This window comes from Durio zibethinus, chromosome 13 (assembly GCF_047325235.1).
Source record: "Durio zibethinus cultivar Kanyao isolate XHJ-2024 chromosome 13, ASM4732523v1, whole genome shotgun sequence".
NCBI lineage: Eukaryota > Viridiplantae > Streptophyta > Magnoliopsida > Malvales > Malvaceae > Durio > Durio zibethinus.
Window position 1 is genome coordinate 1,473,608 of NC_143174.1, and position 14,107 is coordinate 1,487,714.

The following is a 14,107-nucleotide window of genomic DNA, read 5'->3' on the forward strand; positions in this document are numbered from 1 at the left end:
ATGTTGTAAACTAGAAAACTTTGTGACCAAAGTACAGAGAAAAGTTACAAATTCACGAGGTATAGTCTACCATAAATCCTTAATCAAGATATAGTTGCATTTTGTAGCGACGCATGCTTTCCACATAAATAGTGTAACTCAATAGGGGATTTTCAAATTTAATTTAGTTGGTTTGTATTGTCATTTTTAATAAATAATGTTCGACAGATTTGAATCTCTTCTGCTATTTCATTTGTAAAAAAAAAATTATTAAAGTTGAGGTAATACTTTAATTATACAAAATTGTTTAAACTTCACATATTCTAATATATGAACATTTGCCATTTAACAGGAAGCCATGTTGCAAAAATAGTAGGCTAAAATGGTCATCTAAGAATTTCATGATGGGGTGAGACAAGGAGGATCCAAGGAAGCTGAAGGAAAGGGAACAACATTTGCCCTGGTGTATGGCAATAACGAGAATAAATGAATGAAGTCTCCATTTTCTAAATCTCAATCTAGTATGTATCTTTTCCTTTGGTCCATAAAACAGTGGTGTCAGCCCAAGCTTATAACTTATAGGGCGCACAAGATATAGGCCTCAAGGAACTCGATGAACTGCTGTTTTCACTGTATCTTCAGTGTCATGACCCAAGAGGAAAACAATATCTTCAGCATTTAATTCCCATACCCTGGAGGACTAATTTAAACAGAAATGTAATCTAGCAAACTGATAATACCAGGGTCCACCTCTCAATTTACAGCAAAAGTTTGACTCTTTTTTAGTTTTTTTTCTTCACTCTGGAAAGAGATTTGAGTAGGATGATTCAGTTTCTGGTAGATTTGCTTCCAGAATGGATAGAATATTTCTCCTTCCTACTAACAACAACAATAGCCGATCCATATTTCAAGATTTAGAAAGTTATAGTGAATGGCAGACTATCCCTTAGATCATTAAGTTGGCATCTAAAAATTGTGGGTTTAAGAGAGTTTAGATGCATAATGTCTTTGTAATTTGATGGAGGGTTTAAGGGTAGATTAAAAAAAGTAATAGTGAATGAGTAAAGACGCATGTTGAGATATGTCCAACCCATTCGGCCCATTCTGGCTTTTATCATTGGGCAAACCCACAACTTGGTTGAACATTTGGAGAATCAACTGGTTCAGCTTATGGGCTAGCATATGATGAATTGACTGCTCTAGCTTTTATTAGCTGAAGGAGGATATGATGTGGGCTAATTTTTGTGCTAATTAGACAAAATTCCAGGGCCCAGCCACATAGTTCTTTCTCATTAAAGCAATTCATTTATAGTAAGGGGACAGAAATTCTAACCCACTATCTGTCTGGAATGCATGCTGCACATGTTAACAAAGCTAGCACCCTAGTACATATACTCTCCATTTTACGTATTATCAGGTTGTTTCGAGGAAGATAACAATTCTTCGACCCTGGATGTAGCTTATGGCTGGTTATATACTTTTTCACTTTGTATTCATTATCTAATGTATATATATCTAGCAATCCACCAATCCCTCAAATAATATGCACAGCCAGCCTTCAATGAAAGACACAAAAATCTGTAGCACTGAACCCGTTGGATAATTTCCTTTTGCTAACTTTTTTATTTGTCAGAAAAAATTTAAGATGAGGCTTCCCCAATTCAGAATAGATCGTAAATTAAAAAAAAAAAAAAGAATTTAAATAGACATATTGAATTCATGGATTGTCACCAAAAAAATAGTTGACAACAAAAATCAAACATAAACCTTATAACATCAAACCACCTTCCATTAACCTTTTGCCAGCTATTGCAGCCGATTACAATATGCTAATGACTTATCAGCCATCTCAAATCTCAATCTGTAAAAAAAAAAAAAAACCAATAAAAAAGAAGGACAATGCAATTTAAAAGGGGGGTGGAAACAGCAAGAGTGGCCTGTACTTTGCAAAAGGAGAGGATGTGGAGGGGGGGTACCTTGAATTTAGGGATAGCATCTGGCGCTGATCTGTGGACTACTATTTACAGCCTTGATGATTTCTGTCATCAGAGCGAATATCCCACTTGGGTTTGCTCAACTAATTGGTAAAAACAAAGGAATATGTTTGCTTCCATTGGGAAAGTCAATGGCTAACCCATTTTCTTAACACAAAAAGTCAATGCAATCCATTTCTTGAGCACTCATCGAAAGGAAAAAAAAGGGGACTCCACTTTCATTTTGATTCAAAAACTTTGACAGAGATAACCCAAAGTCTTATCTTTTAGCTGCTTGGTGGGGTGCAGCCAAAAAGCAAGAATCCAATGCTCAAATCCATGATGACTTGTACTTCCGCTTTGGTCTTTTGCAAAATCGTTATATAGCTTTAGATCTGGGTTCTGTGACATAACACTAAAAACAGGAAAAAGAAAAAGGAACAGGAATAAATAGAAACTGAAACATTAAAAGCTGAATATGGCATTGATGAAGAGAGAAATGCAGTTATATCTTAATTAGATAGAATGCCATTTTAAGTGGGAATTTCCACACAAAAGGGAAGAGTAATAAAAAGATAAACATAATTCTACTTCTTCACAAAAATATATGATATATATCATATCATTTGAAGTCACTTTCTCGTCTGACTTTCTTAATCTTGTTCCCTAGATCTGCAAGAAGAGCTGGAGGAAATAAAGACTCAATCTCTTTGGTCAAATCAAGTAGGATTCTCCTGCTAAACGCCTTTCGTTTGGGTGATGGGAGAGATTTTGGTTTTCTTGGTGCAGGTGGGCACTTAAGCATGACAGGGATTTTGTGATCCAACAAAGTTGGAGTCTTGAACCCATCATGGTTTTCATCTTCACCATTTTCATAAACCTTGAATTCTCCTGAAGACGGCAAATTTAACTCCAATGGAGACATCGGCCATTTGCATTTGTCTTCTTCTTTTAGTACTCTCTCTTCTTTTTGTTGTCGAGGCCCATCATCAACAACTTGAAAAGGTGCAATTTGACACTGATCTTCTTGGAATTCTAAAGAAGATCTAACCAAGAAACTGAATTCCATGGTACTGCTTAGGCCTTTCTCAGACAGAAACATCTCAGAATTGGACACACCCATGAACGAAAATGGTTTTAATTTTGAGTACATGAAGAAAACAAGACAGAGAAATTAACCTAGGATCAAGAAGTGGTGAAAGACAAGAACAGACGATCAGCTAATACAAGCAAACAACGAAGAAGACAAGAAGGACTAGCCTAAACTGCCTAGAAAAGAAGAAAGAAGCCTGATATTGATATAGGGAACGCAAATGCCAAAGAGTTTAATTCTTGATTGTTCACTGATTTTTCTCTCAGCTTTTCTTTGGAATTTAGCTCTCAAGATGTTTCTAATGAGAAAAAGAGAGAAGAAAAGGGAGAGAGGCTTGGACAACTCACTTCGGCGAAGGATCCAATGCAGCATATATTATAAACACACCCACACAAATCTTTCTCTTTCACTCACTCTCGGCCTATCTCTTTTTATCTCTCTTTTTTCTTGTGAGGGTGAAGTCTCTTTCTCACTTATAAAAAGCGTCAGCCATTAACTAACTATATAAATCTCGTTTAAGCAATCGGCTTTTCCTGATCTCTACGAACTTTGATGCATCAATGCACGTGATTTACTACAGGGAGAGGAGGACAAGCCACTTGATATAACTATTACTACATTCATTCATGGTCTTTAGCTCTAGCAGGATCATTTTCTCGCGAGCTTTTTCCATTATTTTTTCTATTTCCTTTATGCTTTTTCAATAGGATGAAAAGCAAAAATAAAAAATAAAGCACCAAAAAAAAAAAAAAAAACATGTCTTGGTGTAAGTTTTGTGTGGCTTTTATGCGGAAAATGTTTTCATGGGGTCGCTTGCATTGGCCGCAAGGAGACATTAGGTGTCTGGTTTAACCGTGTAGGCCATGTTTGAACTCCACTTCTTGAGATTTGTTGCTGCTTTTGTATCTCTTCCAAGGAAGCTGCCAGGATCAATGGGTTCCTAATGATTATCAAATATTTCTCTAGCAATATCATTGCAATTAATGATTTTACTTTGCTTTCTTAATGGCCTTATTAATCAAATGAAGTCATAATTATGTGATTAATGGCAAAAATGGGATCCCAATTACAACATAAAGGTGTTTGACAAAATTGTTATACCATACGTATGTTGCTTTTGTAACAATATATATAATTTGTGTTGATGGTTCATGTTGTATAAACAAATGTAAAGTAAGTAAAAGATATATCTTCATATGACATTTAATATGATCAGATGAAAAATGTACAGTAGTATAAATCTTGAAATGATAATATTACGATAAAAATTGACAATAGAAGTTGGGAACCCAATTGTGTTGCTTGGGTTTCACCGCATCACGACAAAATAAAGTGATTTTATGTATTTGTGTTATGTAAAATATTAAAATTTATGTATTTATATTATGTAAAATATTAAAATTTTTGTATTCGTTTTGTGTTTTACACAAAATTACATGTCATAATTTATAATGACATGAAAATACAAATTTTTTTATTTTATTAAATCCATATATGATTATTATTAAAATTTTAAAATGTGTTACCTTCATTTTTTTTCATATTGTATTCGTATTATATTATCATATTATGTTTTAAATCATCATATCTAAATAAAAATATAATTTGACTAAAAAAATATTAAATTAAAATGGAATGGTAATTTAATAGTAATTTAATAGCATCATAAAATATTAAATTCTTAATTTAAATAATCATATTTCAAATTCAATTAATCTCAAATATATATAAAAAAATGAAAGGATAATAATGTGGGGCATGTTATCTATATAGATAAAAGTGAAAACACACACTCTCATGGCACATAATTGCATCTCATGCTCATGCTTAATGATTTTGCTTCCCATCTTCGACCATTATGTCCCTATTTCTAACAATCATCTCCCCACCCCCTTTGCTTCTTGTTTTCTTAATTTGCTTTTTTTTTTCTTTTTTTTTTTTTCCCGCCATTAATTTTTTTTTTCCGACATCGGACTGACGTTTGTAAGGTTTTGTTTCATGATATAATATCACCAAATCATTAAAAAGCATAAAAGGCTTATCCAGTTCTCCACCGTCAAATTACATTTCTGTTAACAAACATTGAAGATGGTTTTTTTTTATGAGTGCACGGAAGTGTTTAGCTCTTAAATAAAGACGTAATTGAATTAAGTTGAATTGTTATAATGAAAATTTTAAATTCAAAATTTATTACTCGAAATTTGATTTGATATCGATCGAGTTTTAAATTTTAAACTTAAGTTTTATTTGAAATAAAAATTGAATTATTTAAATTTATTCCATTAACTAGTTTATTAAATAAAAAAATAAATTTAATTTTTATATTCAACTTTAAATTTGATTATTTATATTCGAATTCAAATTCATATATATAAGTAAAATAATAAAATTTTAATTAAAATAATTAAAAATTTGATTAAATTTGATTAAATTTATAAATTATTCAAATCGAACATTAAAAAACTCAAATCTTAGTTTATTTGATAAATTAAATTACTCAAATTCAATTCAATAATTAACAAATTAAATTTAAATTTTATTTTAATTGAATTCGAATAATTTACTAATATTGGTGGATTATTTCGACGCTTACTACTAAACCAGCAAACGGATAGTTACAGCATCAAATTTTGCTCTACGTTTTTCCCAGTATTCCCGTATTTTTTGGGGCTAATGAAACTGGGTTCTGTGATTTTTAGTTGCTGCGAGTCTAGTCGTGTGGAAGAAAACTCGGACTCATCACCGTAAACGGCTCAGGGAGTGGGAGTTAGTGTTCAAGAGGATGGCCCAAGATGCACTTAAACTTCAAACCCAATTTACAGTCTTGGTGGGTTGGGCTTTGTTTTTGTTACCTTCATAAGACTTAGTTAGTGTGCTCCATTCATATAAAGTTTTCAGCTCAAATTTACAAACCAATTGCTTCACATTCAACTAACTAAACTTAGACAATTTAAAGCAAGATATCAAAGGAGATACAAAAGAGATCTAATTTAAAATTTTAATAAAAAATATATTTCATATTTTTTATATCGATTTAAAATATTATATATAATTTTCATATAAATTATAAAAAAAATGAATAATCAAAATCTTATTTAATACGAATATATATATTATTGAATCTTTCGCATTGTACATAAAAAAAACTTAAAATTTGAATTCTCTCCCTTTTCAACTATGATTAAAAATGCTAACAAAACTTCAGTAAGTTTCTTCAAATGTGATTTATCTTTTTTTTTTTTTTCGGATCACCAATGAAAATAGAATCCAAAACCCAAATTATTGTCAGTCCATTTTCTTGGATTTAAACTTAAATTTAATATATAAATTGTTTAAAACCATTTTTTCTTGAAAGTATAAAGTAAGAATACTTGTTAAAGAAATTGAAGAATAGGAAAGATTTGTTTTCTTGACAGTAAGCTTAATTTTGTTAATATTAGTGAAATAATGAAGACATATATATACAATAAACATGCTTTAGGTGAGAAAATTTTATTTGTCATTCAAAATTTTTATTTAAAGTTTGATTCAATTTTATTTGTCGAGTTAAAAAATTTTAAATTATTTTTTTAATATTAAAATATTTTATAAATAAAATTTTTATCATTATTAAATAATTTTAAAATTAAATAAAATAAAGTTTCTGGTTTCAAATTCCAAAACTCTTGTTTATGCCCAATTTAACCTGGATTAGACCCCCGGGGTCAATCCATGAACGGGTCTAATATTGTAAAGTGGTAATATGAGATGGATGGAAAACCGGTTTTACCGGTTTTGGAGCGCTGTTGAAGCGCTCGTTAACCTTAAAAGGAGCATACAACCGAAGGACCCGGTAAAAAGTTTTCCATTGGCGTTTTAAATTTCAAAAAGTTTTATCATTTTTCACTTGCCATTTTCATTTTTCTATTCTCTTATAGAACCCGAAGGGCGGGTCATCTTTCTCTGGTTTTCCTTTTGCTTTTGCGCAGGTTAGTTGTCTTTCGCTTTTGTTTGGTTCCTGAGAAGACAGGAAACGAAAATTTCAGATTCTCGTATTATTATATAATATAAAAAATTATTGATTTTCGATCTGGTTTTGCTTAGCATTGTGATAGTTTTGTAGGAATTGTGCTTAGTTTAATTGATTTAATGGTTCTTGTTTGGAATCTTTGGATAATTTATGATTCTTGAGCTTCTAATGATTGGATGTAGGATGATTTTTGGTTTCATTTTCATTAATGTTCGATGAATTAGCTTTTTCTCTTTTTTTTTTTTTTGTGTTTCTAATTTTTTTTCAATAAAAAAATTAAAGAAAATGAGAATGTATGATAATATGAAAGGATTCTGATCTCTAATTTAATCATAGTAATTTTTGAACAAATGGTTTGTGATGGATGCTTCCCTTATTGTTGTGATGTTGATCTAATTCTGATGTTTCATTTCAGCTAGTGATACAAGATGGCAGATGGTGAGGATATTCAACCACTTGTCTGTGATAATGGAACTGGAATGGTTAAGGTATTGGTTTAGGGTACCCTTTGTCTTTCATGTTTATATGAGTGATCTGGTGTTCTAAACTGTTGGTTTTAGATTTATATATGGTCTTTTCCAATGATGCATTTTGCTCTTTTTAGGCTGGATTTGCTGGTGATGATGCTCCAAGGGCGGTGTTTCCTAGCATTGTGGGTCGTCCACGTCACACAGGTGTGATGGTTGGCATGGGTCAGAAAGATGCATATGTTGGGGATGAGGCTCAGTCCAAGCGAGGTATTCTGACTCTCAAATACCCTATTGAACATGGTATTGTTAGCAACTGGGATGATATGGAAAAGATCTGGCATCATACCTTCTACAATGAACTCCGTGTGGCTCCAGAAGAACACCCAGTTCTTCTCACTGAGGCACCTCTTAACCCGAAAGCTAATCGTGAGAAAATGACCCAAATCATGTTTGAGACCTTCAATGCTCCGGCCATGTATGTTGCTATCCAGGCTGTTCTCTCCCTTTATGCCAGTGGTCGGACAACTGGTAAGCAATTGACTACTCTCAATCTCACAGATAAAATTTGAGTTAGACAATTTCTAAGTCAAATTTGCGCTTTGGTTCAAGACATTCATAACATCCTGAAGGATTTCGATTGTGGCAAGTATGGAAAAACGTGAAGTGACCTCAAGTTCATTGCCATTTCATCCCATTGTCTTGTTTCTGTTGATTTTTGTTCATTTAGTGATTTTCAAAATGATTATAAAGTCTTCCTGATCCAACACTTATAATTTATGGTTAGAAACTAGGACCATTATCTTTGTAATTTATGTTTAGTCTGCTCATTTTTCATCTACTAACTGTTTTCTGCGATACTTCATGTAGGTATTGTTCTGGACTCTGGAGATGGTGTGAGCCATACTGTCCCCATTTATGAAGGATATGCCCTCCCACATGCCATCCTCCGTCTCGACCTTGCAGGTCGTGATCTTACTGATGCCCTTATGAAAATCTTGACTGAGCGTGGTTATTCATTCACCACTACAGCTGAGCGTGAAATTGTGAGGGACATGAAAGAGAAACTGGCATATATTGCACTTGACTATGAGCAAGAGCTGGAAACTTCCAAAACTAGTTCTTCCGTTGAGAAGAGCTATGAGTTGCCTGATGGCCAGGTGATCACCATTGGTGCTGAGCGTTTCCGATGCCCAGAAGTCCTTTTCCAGCCTTCCATGATTGGAATGGAAGCTTCTGGCATTCATGAAACCACATACAATTCTATCATGAAGTGTGATGTTGATATCAGGAAGGATTTGTATGGAAACATTGTTCTCAGTGGTGGAACTACCATGTTCCCAGGAATTGCTGACAGAATGAGCAAGGAAATCACTGCCTTGGCCCCAAGCAGCATGAAAATTAAGGTGGTGGCTCCACCCGAAAGGAAATACAGTGTCTGGATTGGAGGCTCCATCTTAGCATCTCTCAGTACTTTCCAGCAGGTATTAATCTACTTCTGATGCTGACTGCATGTAGTTGCTCTTAATGACAAATCGAGAATTCCATTCACATTACTCACTCCATGCTTTTACCATTCATGTTAAAGTGCTTTATATTTTTATCGTTTAGGAGGGAATTTAGAACATATCTTTTGTTATTTCTAGTATTTTCTCTCCATTGGAAATTAGCTTCTTCCGCTTCATTGGAACATTTGAACTGAACAGTATTCATATATCTTCGTACACATACTATAAGACATTTACTCGTTGTGATTGGAACGCAGATGTGGATTGCCAAGGCAGAGTATGATGAATCTGGCCCATCTATTGTGCACAGGAAGTGCTTCTAATTCTTCAGAATGCAAGAGGCGTAAAAGTAATGTCCTGTTTTTTGGCACAACAATTTCAGCTCGCGAGTTTTTTTTCTATGCTGTTTCTCTTAAATTTTTGTTTTCTCAATTTCTCTGATTGTCTTTGTTCATATCGTCGAAGCAATGAACTAGGAGATGGTGGAGATGATGATAGAGTTGAAATTCATTCGTTTTAATTTTTCATTAGAAGTTCATGAACAATTTTCATTTAATGCCATTGCCATGCCAATGTATTTGTTATTATTATTATTAATTTTTAATTGGTGTGTTCTGTCTTTGACATTAATAATAATAATAATAATAATAAGATCTTCATTTTTATCCAATGTCCATTTATTCAAGAAACAAAAAAAAAAAATTACACTAAATACACAATATACTATGAAACATGTCAGCATACAAACATATTATAAAATACTAACAAAAATAATTTGATACATAATAGAATTTTTTAATTTCATGAGCAAAAATTAAAAAGTTGATAAAAATTTTTATAAAGTCTCCAAATATGTTTTTTAAAATATAATTAGCCAAAGTTTAGACTTTTATTTAAAAATAAAAATAACAATAATAACGGACCGTTTTATAACATTAATTATCCAAACACTATTTTAGGTTTTAGATTTTATTTCTGATTCATTTTCCTTTAATTAAGTTTGCATCACTTATCTGCTTCATTAGTAAAAACATTTTGTTAAATTAAACAATACAAATTTCAAATTTATATTCCTACTGAAAGGGTACAAATTTCCATTTAGATTTGTAGCTTCAAAAACAAGATACTTCTTTTTTTTTTTTTTTTTTATGTAAAGGAAATCGGGTCTAAGAGTATGGAAAGCGTTATAAGCAATTAAGCATTGAAATTTAAACTTTAGTTTTACAGGATGTCATCTCTTATAAATAACTGTATGGACCTGTTCACTGGGTTGAGTAAACATGCTTTTTCATCCCCTTTACTTGAGCATAAGGGGAGCAAGAAACCATAGCTGCTTAATTGACTCCAAATCTACCAGTGGCAGGAATTCAGGTAAAACCTTGTAGAATCCGCAGAATCTCTCAACATCCTTGAAGAATTCCATTTCTAGCAAGGAGCATTGAGGAAGTAGTTTGATTCTCAGTGCTGTTGAAAGGGTGATCATCTTCCATCAAAATTTCTGTCCTCAGTTCACTGTTCTCATTGCCCAAAAGTGGATTAGACTCCCCTGTTGCACTCCAGTTATGAAATTCTTCCTTGATAGGAGCCATGTTTTCTTTGAAACTTGTTTGAACTTCAGGTTTCTCAAACATCTGCCCTTCACTGAAACTGCTCCAAGACCTGAAAGTCTCCTGTTTCTTGCCAGCCTCAAAGTGTGCATTCTCATTGCTATGCTGTGATTTTTCAACTTCATGTATCGAACTGCCTTCATTTGTAGTTGGGAGCTGATTTTCATAATCAATAAAGTCAGAATTACTTCTTCCAAATGTTACATGTGATGATTCCTGTAAAACGCCTTGTGTTGAAGAAGACCTCTGGCAGAAACTCCCAAAGCCTAGGATCCCTCTTGTCAGCTTCCGAGCTCGGTCTCTCTCTTCTTTCAAAACAGGTCCTTTCTCAAGCAGCTTCGATATTCTCTCTGATTTCTTTCTAACAGCTAACCCCCAATTGAATCTGCACATAAAATTTTACATCTTTTTAGTAAAAATCCACAAATGCAAATGACAGATGAAGCTCAAGACAAACCCTTTCTCGTCTATGTATTGAAAGCCTTGCATCTTCACAATAGCTTCTTTATCACCCTGAAACTCCTCTGCTGTACTCTCGGGTCCATGAGTCAACAAATGTTCGAGAACTATCAGAGAATTGTAAGAGATTCTCCAATTCTTTCTTTCGAATTTCGCCAATCTGATTTGTTCCAGCAAAGATCACATAAGTAAAATCTAATAAAGGAAAACACAGACAAAAAAGAACAAGAGAGAGTTCATAGATACAAACTTCTTGTGTAAAATTTCTACAATTCTCCAGTAATCATCTAATTCAAAAGCAGCCTTCGAAATGGAACCCAGGGTCCGAGTGTCTGGTGCCCGTGTATTCCCGTTTGTAGCTTCTTCAGTCAATCTGCAGATTAAAAGGGAAAGGAACCAACAGAAAACACAACCAGATCAAAACTAAATCTTGGGATTCAAGTTTTGATTGCCCTTAAACTCGAGTACACTATCTTCATCTTAGATACGTACGGAAGACAAGAAGGCAAAAGAAAAACAAACTTACAGCTGAGCAGGAGTAACATCAGTTAAAGCTAACCGAGCCGTTTTGATCTTCTCCCTGAGAAAGAAAGAAGCTTGTTTCTTAAATTCATGGAAGAAAGGAGAAGTCATGCTGATGCTGCTGCTGCTAGGATTCTTGCTTAATGTAGACATGGTCTAAGGATGAGGAAAGTTGAATCAAGAAATATAATCTAGATCAAGATTTTGGATATGGGTAAAATTTATTCAATCATCAAGATAAAGAAATTCAATGAAACAGCAGAAACTACACCTATTTCTAACGATAACAATAAAAAAAAAAAAAAAGTAGGAGAAAGGAAATTTTAGTTTACAATGAATGGTTGGAGAAGATTTCAAAGCTGACTTCAGCGATGGAAATAGGTAGATTTTGAAAAGTCTTAGTTGCCCAAGAAACCAAAAAATGCTTTGCAAAGTTCACCATAGAATTTTGAGTTTTATAGACTAGAAAAAAAATAATGGAGGTAAAGTCAAAGCGGGTGCTTTGGTTGTGAATTTGAAAAAAGAAACAAGTAAGTTTTACTGCTTCCATGGTCGCAGTAGTCTAGTGGCTTAGTACTGGCGAGTTACGTTAGAAAAATTTTTAAAAAATATTACCATATGATATAAAAAAAAACGAAAATAATATAATATAAAATTTTTAAAAAATTTGAATATAAATTTGATAAAAATAAAAAAAAATGTTTCATATTTATCACATTAAAATAAATTATGATAAAATAATTTTTATATTTTATATGAAATAAATATGATATAAATATATTAATTATCAAATTTAATCGAATTAAAAAATAAAAAAATAACTTTGAAAATAGTAAATTTGTCAACAATTTTTTCTTTTTAATTCTTTGAATACAGTTATATATACTAGTCCTGAAGTGGTTGTGGTATTTTCCTTCAAGGATTATCAAACTTTTCCATATTGTTAAGAGAATCTGATATCATTAGAAGAGTTCCAAACACCTTTGCAGACAAATTTTTCAATATTTGACACATTCAATCTACATGTTAAGGTAAAATCCATTAACAAACACATAAATTTTCAGGCAAATTTTCTCATATACGTGCAATAAATGAGATATGCCTAATTTCTAACTTGTTTTGTACGATTTTCTTACCAAACACAACATCAAATAATTTGTTTCAACTTTCAAGTCATTGTCCAATGCTACTGTTTCAGCTTTCATTATCATTTGCAATTTAATGGTACATTAAAAGAAAATGTCAACTGAAAACCGACATGGGAGACGCAAGCAAATATTCCAATCACCCTTCCAAACCACGACATTTCACGTTAGGAAAATTTTTTTTTTTGGGGATTCATTTTAAAAGTAATAGTAAAAGTTGAAAATGTCTACATTTCAACATTGGTAAATTTCATATTATATCACATAAAATCTTAAAATTTATAATATTTTTTATCATATCATTTTATCATATTTTAAATTATTAAATTTAACCGTCGTATCTCTTAACACTATGCTACTTTTCCACTTTTATTTGATCAGTAATCTTCCATCAGGTATGCCTGCACCGGTGGCAGTCACCGGTCAGCACTACTACCCTAGTTTCCATTTTTCATAAAAAAAAAAAAAATGTGAGGAACCATTGACTGTGGTATTTGGCAAATCTTGTGATGGATATTAAACTAATATATATATATGTATATTTATATGTATTTCTTAACAAATTTCTGCATTTCTTTTGTACTTGAAATTAACCCTAAACGTTTGTCCTTATAAACTAGGCCTAGAGAACAAAACTTATTGTTTTAAGCACAACCCAAGGTCCAATGAGCCAGTCCAACGTGAATATGATCAAATAAAACTAATTTGTGGCCCACAAATGAGCCCAAATTTCGAACAAACCCAAGCCTCGAGCTGTCAGCATTTCTGTTTCGGATGACTGAGGTTCACAGATCACAGTGTTGACATCAGACAGCCTAAGATTCATTGCCTAGCAGTCAAGGAAACGTTTCGGAGAGGCTAAAATTTATAAGCGCACAGTGACCGAAATCTTTGGTTAGAAATTTAATGAAAAAAGACAGGGTTTTTATGGCTGATGAGGCATGCACCAAAAAATTAGACCTGTCGAAGTATAAAATATAACACAATGATACAAAATAAATATGATATAAAAATAAAATATAAAAGTAATATAATTTAAAATTTTAGTAATAATTATTATAAATTTAATAAAATTAAAAAATATATTTTATATTTTTATATCGATACAAATTATAATATATAATTTTTGTATAAAATATCGTATAAATATATAAATTTTAATATTTTATATGATACAAATATACGAATAGTTAAATTTAATTAAAATCTCCAACGACAATGCATTTACTCTCAATTTCGAAGTAGTTAGCACATATAAAATTTATGGGTAAATTTTTAGAGAAGTAGGGTCCTGTACACCTCCTCCCTGGGCTCTTACTTTACTAAGTGGAGTGAGCCATTGGCA

General features: G+C 32.3%; 3 protein-coding genes across 4 annotated transcripts; 1 reads left to right on the forward strand and 2 right to left on the reverse strand.

Annotated features, from left to right (window-relative positions):
• Window positions 1–1,672: 1,672 nt before the first annotated feature.
• On the reverse strand, window positions 1,673–3,496 carry LOC111304323 (cyclin-dependent protein kinase inhibitor SMR3-like). Its single transcript, XM_089742450.1, has 2 exons — window positions 1,956–3,496; window positions 1,673–1,840 (listed from the first exon to the last, which is right to left on the reverse strand). The coding sequence occupies exon 1, from the start codon at window positions 3,103–3,105 to the stop codon at window positions 2,575–2,577; it is 531 nt and encodes a 176-aa protein (XP_089598576.1). The 5' UTR covers window positions 3,106–3,496; the 3' UTR covers window positions 1,673–1,840; window positions 1,956–2,574.
• A 3,401-nt stretch (window positions 3,497–6,897) lies between these two features.
• Window positions 6,898–9,633, forward strand: LOC111303631 (actin). 2 transcript variants are annotated; one of them, XM_022900026.2, is made up of 5 exons: window positions 6,898–7,013; window positions 7,470–7,542; window positions 7,659–8,052; window positions 8,392–9,005; window positions 9,287–9,633. In XM_022900026.2, the coding sequence occupies exons 2-5, from the start codon at window positions 7,483–7,485 to the stop codon at window positions 9,350–9,352; spliced, it is 1,134 nt and encodes a 377-aa protein (XP_022755761.1). In that variant the 5' UTR covers window positions 6,898–7,013; window positions 7,470–7,482; the 3' UTR covers window positions 9,353–9,633. The 2 variants fall into 2 exon arrangements, with proteins under 2 accessions (XP_022755761.1, XP_089598736.1); XM_089742610.1 differs by lacking the exon at window positions 6,898–7,013 and adding an exon at window positions 7,199–7,232.
• Window positions 9,634–10,196: 563 nt separating this feature from the next.
• On the reverse strand, window positions 10,197–12,007 carry LOC111304324 (clathrin interactor EPSIN 1-like). The gene is made up of 5 exons (XM_022900868.2): window positions 11,950–12,007; window positions 11,622–11,773; window positions 11,346–11,468; window positions 11,094–11,255; window positions 10,197–11,021 (listed from the first exon to the last, which is right to left on the reverse strand). Exons 2-5 carry the CDS (start codon window positions 11,768–11,770, stop codon window positions 10,430–10,432), a joined length of 1,026 nt encoding a protein of 341 aa, XP_022756603.1. The 5' UTR covers window positions 11,771–11,773; window positions 11,950–12,007; the 3' UTR covers window positions 10,197–10,429.
• Between the last annotated feature and the right edge of the window lie 2,100 nt (window positions 12,008–14,107).